General features: G+C 33.4%; 1 protein-coding gene across 2 annotated transcripts in view; it reads right to left on the bottom strand.

Moving 5' to 3' along the window:
• The window catches only part of UBE2K (ubiquitin conjugating enzyme E2 K), a 70,610-nt gene that overhangs the window by 43,862 nt on the left and 14,269 nt on the right, over positions 1 to 12,479 (bottom strand). Inside the window, exon 2 of one of the 2 annotated variants that reach the window (XM_074274577.1) lies at positions 2,891 to 2,984. The exons of the other annotated variant lie outside the window; for it this stretch is intronic. Within the exon in view, the coding sequence (XP_074130678.1) occupies positions 2,891 to 2,984 (94 nt within the window). The remainder of the gene's footprint in view (positions 1 to 2,890; positions 2,985 to 12,479) is intronic. 2 annotated transcript variants of the gene reach the window in all.

Here is a 12,479-nt window from a genome sequence, read left to right as displayed (position 1 = left end):
ATGAGTAAGCAGAACTCACCTAGGAAATTGTATATATAATAGCATGAAGTGGGGAGGTCAGTGGTGATGGAGATGAGAGAAACACCAATAGTAATCAAAATTAAAAAGTTAACATTGAATTTTAAGAAATGTTAAAACATGCAGATTTTAAAAAGTATAGCAACATTAAAAGATATTTCATCCTTTCTTTCCTTATTTCAAAGATCCTGTTATCATCCTACTAAATTAAGGTGCTTTCTCTATCTCCTATATGTCATATAACAAAATGTTTAAGATTTGTACCACCCTTGAAGCCTTTAGTCATCATTCCTGATATAATGAACATATATGACCAGCATATCTAGTTATACTGTTTTAAAATTTCAAATTTAGAACAAAGTTTAACTATAATTATGGAGTCATCTTAAAAATTAAAAAATTAGTAGATTATCACATCAAGGAAATATAAGAAAATGCATAAAGTAAATTTGTATATAATGTTAGCAATGAAATTATACAGACTTGAGCTCAATCCCAATAAAAATTAGGAAAATGACTTCGAAGTACAAAGAGGAGATTCCTGAAAATGTTATTTTCAAGAAACAAACCAAAAAATCCACAAACTTTAAATGAAAAACAATGCAGCCCTTATAAAAATCAAACTGGAAAAGTAACTATTACTGACTATGGGAGTATAAAATTTGAAAGATACTTAAGAAATCAACAGCTAATTTATAAAAATTATTCAGCAATTCATCTTTTTATAATATTAATAACTATATACAAACTGTCTGTGCTATTCTTGTTACTAGGAGATGGTTTGGAATAGTTTGCTATCTCAGCTGAAAACTCCCATATTAACACCCAGCTTTCTTAGTCCTTCAAAATAATACCTCTCCCCCCAAAAAATAACAAAAATTAAAAGATCAGAAATATTTATACATGTTAAACTTTTTTTTATAAGGCTCTACGTTTATAAGCTCATGTAACTTTTAAAAATATGAAAATTTTAAATTTTATTTTATCAGCTTGTGATTGAAAAAAAATAAAACATTACTCAAATTCATCTATTTTAACTATGACCGATGTGACTGGAAACAAATCAACAAAGCTCATCAGTTCAAAAATTTTAATCATTTAAAGCACTAAGCTAAATCAGTGCTCCATTTTCATTTTTTCATTGCTTAAAGCTAGCTTAGTTGTTTAAAGACACACACACACACATATTTCCAAACTCTGCAATAAGAAACAATATGGTAATTTTTAATTTAGTAAAGTTATAGCTAAAAATGTATCCAAATTTTAAAAAAGATGTTATCAAGATAACACACACATTATTTGTCCTTGCACATAAAATTAAGATCAATGAGATAAAAAGGATATGTTTCAATCACCTGCCTTTAAGCAAGTATACATCAAAATCTATATGAATTATAATCCAAGGAAGCTACAGATAAGATCACAGATTTCCAGTGAAGCTGTTTCTAGCAAGAAACACATCATACTTAAAGGCTCATTCCTTCTTGATATTATGTATTGAGAATTGATCATGAATTCTTCAGGAGACATCTGTACATTTTAGTAAGGAAATTCTAGAAACCTCCATATTATTTTATAATACTATTTTTCTAAAGATTTAATAAAAATGTCATATAATAGGTATGGAAATATATATTCTCAAATCTTAATAATAATGAGCTCATTCTTACACATATATTGAACAATTTGTAGAAAATCAATTAAGGCAACATGCTGAAGATCTGACTGGGATATAAGTAAAAATATTTTTTAAAAACAATCTTTTTTTTTTTTAATCATGTGAATGGTTTTTTAAATGTTTTTAAATGCCACTACAGACATTCCGATGGCTCCAATGCAGTATGAAAGTGACTCTGTGTTCCTCTACACTAATTCAACCTCTGGCAAGTCTTATTACATTGCAAATGGTTCTAATAAGAAAGCAAAAGGAGTTTTAACTGAGGACAAACAAAGAATGGCAGCATGGTAGTTTGGAAAAAGTGTTAGATTTACAATCAGAGGATCTGGGCTATCTAATAGTGGTTCTGCTAAGTTAATATCGGCATGATCTTGGATAAATCACAACCTCACTCAGGCGTATTTCCTCATCCATAAAATTTGAGGATTAGAAGAGATGACTGAGTACTAAGGTCTTTTCTAGCTCCAGATTCTATGATCCCCAAATGAAGACTATTTTAGCCACAGCATCTCACGTTTTTACCTTCATCATTAAAATCTTGTACTCTCAAAGTCTAAATGTCAACATTTCAGATTAGGAATAAACATCAGAAAAATCACACATAAGGATCATTTTGATTTTGGGGTTCTATCCTCTCTTTTTAAACTTCTCATTCCCAACTTCTCCATAGCAGAGAAAAATAAGTATTTTCTTTTCATCAGAGTTCCCTTCCAGATTACACACTATGTAAATAAAAATGAAAAGATGGCTAAATGGCAAAAACGACCTAAATGAAAATGATATAAAATAAAAAAACTTAAAGCAAGACATATCATAGATGACAAGTGAATAATAACATCTATACTTTATGAGATAAGGATATAGTATATATAATCATATGCAAAATATTACCACAGCTCCACTAAATCCTGCTGATATAAGCAAAAAATATAACTACTAAATCTTAATTACTTAAATATAAAAAAAAAAAAAAACATATCTAGGTTCAAAGAAGAAGAAAAAAATCTAGTCTAGATAAATGGAATTCAAATTCAAATGCCAATTACATTATATAAAAGAATTAAATTACTCTTAACAAAATCTAATGGAGGGAGAGGTTTTATTTTTTTTTTTTTTTGAATAAATGTGAACTATAGCTTTATCAAAACAAACCCTACTTTACAAAATGTTTTACACAAAAAATATACTACTTGCCTTCATACGGTGTGTCTGGCGGTCCCGCTATTTCTCCTCTTAATTCTGTAAAGTTTTCATCTACAAGATCTACTTTAATTTGATTTTTGCTCGTCTTAAAAATAAACAGAAAAAAAATCAGTTAAGTAAGCAACAAATAAACATCTATTTTTGCCACAGCTTTCAAAGCATTTTCTACAACAGTTTAAAAAACATTCTTCAAATTAAAATTCTCAGTCAAGTTTTATAACCCAAAAGCATAAATTTTATGCCAATTAAAAAGTGATGTATTTCTTTAGTATGTTTAAGAAGTGGGATGAGAGTTTGAGTGGTAGAGGAGCTCAGCCCACCACATTGGATAGAGGAGAGGAAAGTGTTGAGATGCATTCCATTTGAGGAGAGTAAGGAGGGAATCAGATAATCTAACAATCTAATCTAGAAGGGAAAAGGAAGAAGGGACCTATTAGATTGGGGGAGGGAGGGAGAGAAGAGGAGCTTGTTTAACTTAGCTCTTGCTAGGCCCATTTAAAAAGATATTTAACCATGTAAAAAGGACATAATTTTTTTCCCAAAAAAAATACTAGTTAAGAGGAAAATGAATGGAACTTTGTCAGGAAAAGAACTTCTAGTCAAAAAAGCAAAAAGAGATGAGCACAAAAAAAAAAAAAAAAAAATTTAATTTCAAGTTTATGATACTAAGATTATTTGCACAAAACCACAATAAATAAATTCTGAACTTTAGGAAAAAAAGCTTTGCATTAAATATCTATGCTATAAGTTTCTGATATCCAAGACATTTAAAGAAACACAAATATAAGACTAGGAACACAATGAATAAGGGGATTAAAAGACAACACCAAAAATCTACTCAAAGGAAGAAATGCAAATTATCAGGAACCATAAGAAGAGGCAGCTAGGTGGTGCAGTAGATAGAATACCAGCTATGTGACCCTGGGCAAGTCATTTAACCCCAATGGCTTCAGAAAAAAAGAAAGGAAATTTAAAAAAAAAGAAAGAAAGAAAGAAAGAAAAGAAAAAAAAGAATCATATTCCCAATCATTAAGAGTTTCCCATGCAAAGATAATTCTGAGGTTTGTAGTTTCAATTTCCATATATACAAAATGAGGGTTTTGGACTAGATGACTTCTGATGCTTCAAAGTTAATCTTTGAACCTCTAATCTTCCTCCTCTGGGACACTCAAACCTATTCTACAAAAACACCTTTAATTTGACACAAAATGTACTACATATATTTTCCCTTTCATCATAGGAAAAAAACTTTTACTAAAAAGGAGAATATATCTTTTCTGATCCATATTTCCTCTTCTTACTCCTTAATCCCTTATAATTTGGCTTCCTGCCTCATTCTGACATCATCTCCTCTCTGGATTTTCCTGGCAATGTTCTTTCATTTTAGCTAAGATGGCCCTTTTCATTGTTCTAGCTTTATGGCCATCTATACTCCGCTACTTTAAGGTACACACCAAAGGGCCTCATCTTTCCTGTCTACATTATACCCCAAAATAGCAAGTTATCTGTACAACATGGCAAGGCCCTTTGTAAATATCTCACTTTATCCTTGTTATACCGCTGGATAGGAGGTGCCATTATTTCCATTTTACATTAGGAAACTGAGGAAGGGAAATAACATGACTCATATCTAGGGACACAAGCCCAGTTAGATGTCAGACTACATCTAACCAGGTCTTTTTTACTCTACTGTCCAGATTTGTATCCACTATGCTAACTGCCTTAGTACGTGCCCCATGCATTCATTACCTTTTGTAGGTTACTCCAAAATCAATATAGTCAGTTATACTTATAAGTTTAAGTATTTATATAAGATATATATAAGTTTAGAACATATATATATATATATATGTATATATATATATATATATATATATAGCCAATTCAACATTCAAAAACAAAACAAAACAAAACAAAAACCCTTATCTGTCAATCAAAACCTACCACTCTTCCTACAATATTCTGACAAATCCTACACAAAGCACTACTTCGTAACCCAGCTCTACAACTTCAGAGAGGAGCTGGACTCTTCAGTCTTACCAAGACATCTCTTACATCACTCCTCTCCCCGCGTCCCCACCAATTTAGAACTTAACTGCTTCATACGTAGACCACAGCAAAAGTCTTCTCATTTTACTTCCTGTTTTAAGTCTCTCCTCTATCCAATCACTCTCCAATTATTCCTAAAGCAATGCTCTGAGCAAGTTACTTCTCTGTTCAAAAAGGTCCAGTGGTCCCTATTGACTATAGGATAAAATAAATTTCTCTGATTCAAATTCCTTTACAGCCTGTTTCTAACCTTCATTTTTGGACTTCTTATTCATTATTCTGCTTCATCTATTCTAAATGCTCCCATCAAACTGACTTGCTTGCTGTTCTAAATACACAATATCCCATCTCTTAGTCTCCATACCTTTGCAAGACTGGAATTTATTCCCTCTTTAATTTCTTAAGATTCACCTACTTCCAACTGTTCTAAGAGGATCAAGGCCTTTCCTCCTCTTTTCCCTCCTTCCAAAAATGACAAGTCTTTCCTTCAAAACAAAAACAAAAAAAATTACTTTTTGTTTATTACTAAATGTCTATTGCTTTCTCTGAGCTCCCTGCGATACGGATCACTTAGCTTCCTTTTTTCCATGTACCCTTTCAAAATAAGTCACTTAGGATTTAAGTAGAATGAGAAGAGAAATACTTATTTCCCATAACAATAAATATATGTGTTATTTAGAAAGCTAGAATAAACTAAGTCAAAAGATGAAATGGGGGGAGTCAAAGATTATAGTTGATTACATATTGACTTATATTAGCAAAGATGGAAACATCTGCAGCTGTTGCTCAGCCTCCTAAAACTTGCAGTACACTAAGAGTAGCGATTTATACCCATAAATAATCATTTTCAAAAGCCCTACAACACTTAAAATTGAATGTTTTCCTCTAAAAATAGCAGGAAGGGTAAATAACAACACTAGAATGATAACGATATACCTCTACTATATTCTAATTAGCTTCTTCATCTAGTTTTTAGATTTTACCAATACAGATCATTAATATTAGTTTGTAAATAGAATTTTCTAGCTTATAAAATGTTAGGTGACAGTTTTAATGTGACTGTGCAAAAAGAGATCAAGAATCAGGAATATGAGAGCCAAAGAGAGCCCCCATCCCACTGAAATAAATGTATGCATTGTGGAGAATTATCACAATGCAGGTATATTCTTTAGAGAATGACTTATAAAAACAGGAACCAAATAAACAATCTACAAATATTTAAGTGCCTATGTGCCACCCATTGTACCCATCACTAATGTGCAGATACAAAAGAAATGGTTGTAATCAGATTAACAAAATACCACTACTATGTAGACTACCATTAAGAACTTTCTGCACAACAAAGCTATTTCCCTTTTATTCCAATAGTTTTGTTGATCAGTAGTTTGCAAAATAGGCAGAAAGAGTTTGACAGTTGATCTCTTCTACACATTAGCTATTTATTCATGATGAAAGCACATTTCACTTTCTCCAGCTTCATTTCAAATACCCCAAATACCCTGAAAGAAAATAAACTCACAGAATCTCAAACAAACCAAGATCTAGTTACTGCCTCCTTCCCAATCAATTCAAAACATTTTTCATTTATTAACTTTACTTCATAGGACTTCATTTCCATCTCCAAGCTTTAAAAACTAAAAGCACTTTTATTTTTCTTTTAAATTTTTAAATAAGTATTTTTTTCCAATTAATATTTATTTTCTCTGCTATTCTTTTCCCCTACCAATCGAACAGCAAAAAAAGACTGATTTAACAAACATGAGTGATGAAGTGGAAGCAAGATTCTTCCACTAGCCATGTCCAGAAACATGTCACATTCTGCATTTTAAATCCATCACTTGCCAGGAGAGATGACTAGTGTACTTCACTTTAGGTCTTCCAGAATCATGGTTTGTTAATTATTTCAGTATGGATTTTAGCAACATATTTATAATAACAAAACAGTGAGGATACCCAGAGGACTTTGTTAAAACAGAACTTGTGGGAATAACAACAGACTTTATATTGATCATCCCTTTCATCATTTCCCAACACAAAATACATAGGAAGTCTAGTAAAACATTTGAAATCTTTAATTTGGATCCGTTAACCTCAGTAGCCTCAATCTTTGAACTACAAATTTCTCTTTATCAATTCAAAGTTTTCAATCCAAGTTTTTATTTATGGTGGTAATAACTAAGCAGTTAAATAATTAAGTCCCTAGTAATAGGAAAGAGATAGGCAACAAGGCCAATTATAGGATGACAGCCAAAAAGGGAAAATAGGGTGATATAAAAGATCTTATCATATATTGTGACAGTCAAGCCATTCTTCAGACCTCTTTTAACTCTTTTCTCTTAATCATCCTTCCCTTTCTCCCTCAGTCCCCTCATTCTCCCCCATCAGACTGTGAGCTCCTCAAAGCAGGAATTGTTATCATTCTTTGCATCCCTAGAGTTTCAAAGTGCCTGACACATAGTAGGAGCTTGATATTTTCTTAATTATGTATATTTTGTTTCTTCTCAATAAAATGAAAACTCAATGAAGTGAAGGACTGCTTCAGTGTTTCTCTTTGTATACCCAGTGTCGTGCACAAAGTACTTAATAAAAATGAATTAATATTTCTGCAAATGTAAAGCTCCTTGAAAGAAGGGATTATTTCATTTTTTTTTGTCTTTGTGTCTTTAGTACTGAGTGGTGATTGGCATATAATAAGCTAAATGTTTGGTGATGGAGATAATCCTAAAGCACAGATTTGAGGATGCTATTCCTCTGTTCAATAAATTCCAGTTCAACTGGTTCTCAATCTTTCTGGGTAACAGACTGCTACTGCAATCAAGTGAAACTTAGAGACCCCTTTTCAGAATAATATTTTTTAAATTCATAAATAAAACAGACTAAAAAGAAAACCAATTTTATTAAATAGTGGATTTCTTTTTTTTTTTATTTTACATTCATGGAACCCAGCTAAAGAATGCTCCTATAGGAGAAATACAAACATCCATAGTTGCCTTTTAAAGCGCTTTATAGTTTCTTTCAAAATCTTTCTAAGCTTATTCTATTACTTTGCTTCACACATTCTCTAATTCAGCCAAACTGGCTTAGTTCTTCACACAAGCCAGAGTAAATGACTGAAATATACTATATGGCCTCATCTTTACATTCTATTATCTTAGCTTTCTTTAAAATCCAATTCTAACTTGCCTTTCCCAACTCCACCCTCATACACAATCTTTTCCATTCCTCCTCCACCTCCAACTTCTTTGACTTCTGCCCAAAATTATTTTGCATGTACTTAATATTCAATTGATGGAAAATCATATATATGTCTAAGTTCTTAGGAGGAAGGACCCTTTCATTTTTGTTAATGCTGGATGAATTTTCAAAAAAGACGTAAAACAGAATTTAAAGAAATTATCACTGATATCTAAACATAATAAAAAAGTCAAGTAATATTCCAACAAAATCATGGTATGTTTCCAAAAACATGGAAGGATGTGAAAGAACACTTTACTATTCAAATATCAATAAAGCTATAGCAATTAAAATTAAAATATTAATGAAATTTTAAAAGGATACTTTTATTGCCTATAAGCTACAAATCTTCACTACACCTTACAATACAAAGATCTTGTTGAAAGGAAAAACAGAAAGCAGAAAAATAACATAGGAAAAAAACTCTGGAGTTTAGTCAAAAGGTAAAAAAAAGGTAAAAGATGTCTCTCTGTTTGGTCAAGCTATTGATATGGAGGGAGGAGGGGTAGTAGAAAGAGAGGAAGTAGAAGAGAGGCCTCAGCTTGCTGATCTGAAAGACGGATGAGTTGGACCAGACCACATCTTTAAAATACTTTCTAATTCTAAAGATTAATGTCATATAAATTAGCTTTTTAAAAGAGCTTCATCTTTTTCTTTCTACAAAGCTTCAACTTCTTTTAAAGTCATTGTTGAGCAACCAAGCAAATATACTTGTGATATTTATCAAGGATATAATATCTAATACATCATACATATTATAGTTCAATTCAATAATGAGAATCTGTGTACAATACACTTTATTAGGTCTAATAGGAAAATAGCAACTGCGCTTACCGAAGTTAGGTACAGGACATAAGACATACATGAAAATGACATATCACAAAATGACAATGTTCTCTGGGACATCCAAGAAGGAAAAGGGCATTAAGAAATCGAGTAGGGGGAGGCAGAGCCAAGATGGTGGAGATAAGGCAGTGTAAAGTCATCTGAGCTCTCCACAAAACCCCTCTGAACTAAACTTTTAACTAATGCCAATTCCTGGAGCAACCGAACTCACAAAAGGATGGAATGAAACAATTTCCCAGCCCAAGACAACGCAGAAGATCGGCAAGAAAGGTCTGTCACACTTGAGTCAGAGTGGAGCACAGTCCAGCCCAGCAAACCAGGAGCAGGCGTTGGGAGCCACTGAATTGGTGGCAGCCATAGTAGCTTCCAGAGCTCTTAGCCCACAGACAATAAAGGGATGGAATAACCGATGGAAAGATTTCAGAAATCTTTCTGCTGGCACTAAGGGCAGGACCCTGTTCCTTTGCCATGCTTTGCCCATACTCAAATCTGGGTTATAGTCCCGTGTGGCAGTCCCAGGGAGAAGAGAAGCAATAGCATACTAGAGTTTGCCGCCACAGGGAAGAAGGGACCTTTGTCACAGCTGCAGAGCAGAAAAGTGTTTGCTAAACCAGGAGAATGGTTAGCACACCTCTCCTTGGATCATATGATCTCAGAAAAACTAAAAAACGTTACAGGTCTCCTACAAGTATCTCTGAAAATAGCTCTATAAAAAACTCCTCTGTGTCCTCCACCCTGGGAAGCAAGGCCTCTGTAATGTTTTTTGTTTGGTTTTCTGGAGGTCTTGGAGCAGCCTTGTTTCAGTAGATTAATCACCACAAGAGTAGCCAGGTGTTAAAGTCCAAATTCTTTATTATCTCCTTCACAATGTTGTCTCCTTTCCTGAGACCCACATAGCTTTCTTAGAGGCCTTCTGGAGTCTTGGTTTCAGTGGAGAAGCTAAGGAGGAGAACCCTGCTCCCAAGCTGGTGTGAGATGGGATGAATGATCTGGCTCTCCTTAGCTCCGAGAGCTTGAGCTCCCACCTCCAGTCCAGTCCACTTGTCTTCTCTGGCTCTGACTCTGGCTGAGTTTGTCAGAGCTTATACGCTCTCTTATTATGATAATCTCTTACATTATCATAGGTGTGAATCTTGTAGAACTAAGTTAAGTACTAAGTATATGTAGTGAACTAGAGAACTATTAAGCACCATGCTAAACTAGATAGATAACCAGTGTCTTTATCAATTCCACTGACTTAACATCTTGTAAGAATCCTTATTTCAAGTTCAGAGTTCTGGCCCATAACAGGCCTCATCATAACAAAGAATTAAAAGTCAAGGATAAGGCTGGGAAAATGAGGAAACAACAAAAAATAATTCTGACTACAGAAAGTTACTATGCTGATAGGAAAGATCAGGAAGGAAAAAACCCCACAAAATCAAAGCTCTTACATCCAAAGCCTCCAAGAGAAAAATGAATTGGTCTCAGGCCATGGGAAAGGCTCAAAAAGGATTTTGAAATTCAAGTAAGAAGTGTGGAGAAAAAATTGAGAGTGATGCAAAAAGAAAAAAAAAAAAAAAACAAGTAAGAGAGTCAAGGAGGAGACACAAAGAAATATTGAAGAAAATAACACTTTAAAAAAGCAAAGTAAGTCAAATGGTAATAGAGGTACAAAAAGCCAATAAGGAGAGAAATGCCTTAAAAAGCAGAACTGGAAGCCTTGGAATATGATGTTCTAGAGGACAAAGAAACTAGGATTACAACCAAGAATCACATATCCAGCAAACCTGAGTATAATCCTTCAAGACTGAATATGAATCAATGCATAATTTTTCATCTTTTTGTTGTAGTGATGTGGTGGTGTTTGTTTGCCTGTTGTTTTTTTCCTTCCTTGTGGAAATATTTAGAAGAACTGCACATGTTTAACCTATATCAGATCGCTTGCTGGCTTGAGGAAAAGGGAGAAAAATTTGGAATACAAGGTTTTGCCAAGGTAAATGTTGAAAACTATCTTTGCATGTATTTTGAAAAATAAAATACTATTAAAAAAATAAATAGTTTTTCTATCTGAGCAGAGCTTACAATTAGTAGGGAGATGGAATACTATAACTTAAGGATGGACTTTCTTGCAATAATCCAAACTTCAGATGATGAGGGCCCAGACCAGAGTGCCATTAGAGGAGAATAGGGGGAGTATAAGATATTATGATAGTAAAACTTACAATCTTTGGCAAAAAAGTGGTTAATGGAAGGTATATAAAAAGTGAATAGTTAAGGATGACCTAGAATGCAAGGCTAGGAAAGGAAAGGAAAACTAGGAAGAAGTGAGGAAAGATAATGATGAGGCACCAAAGACCTAAAAACAAAATAATGGAATTATCAGAAAGAGGTGAAGATACTTGAGGGGAAAAAAACCTTGGACTACATTACTACTGGGGGGGGGGGGTGGAAGGGAAGGCAAATAAGAGAACACCTAATAATCCATAAGTATATTTTCATATTCATACAGAATTTTTGAGAATAACCTATACTCAAAGAGGTCAACTTTGATGAAAGTGGAAGTAAAACAAAGTTTTCCCAAATAATATCCCACACCAGATCATAACTTTACAAATATACAACAGGTATAAAAAACACTCCACCATGCTTGTTTTCTGTGCATGTGTTCATGCATCTGATTGAACAAGTTTCCATAAATCCATGTACAAGACAACATCCTAAAACTTTGCAAGATTCAGTAACAGAAAGATATTAAACAGGACATAAATAGGGAAAAGAAAGAACATAAAAGATGTCTCTTGTCATAGATTATCTCCAGCACACAAACCAAAAGGAAGAGATATTCTCTTGAGATGATTGAGTTTCTCCAGAAGCTCTTCTTCTTGGATGATATTTGTCTATTGTATATCAAGCCCCAGAATTAAGAATCTTTTAAATAAGATCTGTAATTCTGAAATTTTAGGTAAAATATACACATGGGAAAAACCATTTGAATGAAGAATTCCCATTGTGGAACAGTGACTACAACATCAGGCCTGGAAAGTCAGGAAGATTGAATTCCAATCCAGCCTCAGACGTTTAATCAGTTGTATGACCCTGTGAAAGTCAGTTCTCTGCCTCAGTCTCCTCAACAATAAAATGACAATATAATAACAACACCTGTCATCCAGGGTTATTCTAAGAACCAAATGGGATATTTGAGAAAAACTAGGAATAATACCATGCATAACTAAGGGTTTAACAAATGTTTATTCCATTGGGAAATTAATGTGGACTACTTGCATTTTTGTTTTTCTTCCCAGGTTATTTTTACCTTCTGAATCAATTCTTGTGCAACAAGAGAATTGTATGGTTCTCCATACATATATTGTATCTAGGATATACTATAATATATTTAACATGTATAAGACTGACTGCCATCTGGGGAGGGGGTGGAGGGAGCGAAGGAAAAAATCAGAACAGAAGTGAG

The sequence above is a fragment of the Sminthopsis crassicaudata genome, chromosome 6 (assembly GCF_048593235.1).
Source record: "Sminthopsis crassicaudata isolate SCR6 chromosome 6, ASM4859323v1, whole genome shotgun sequence".
NCBI classification, from domain to species: Eukaryota; Metazoa; Chordata; class Mammalia; order Dasyuromorphia; family Dasyuridae; genus Sminthopsis; species Sminthopsis crassicaudata.
The sequence above is the reverse complement of the archived record's forward strand: the minus strand, read 5'-3'. Positions and strand labels throughout refer to the sequence as shown.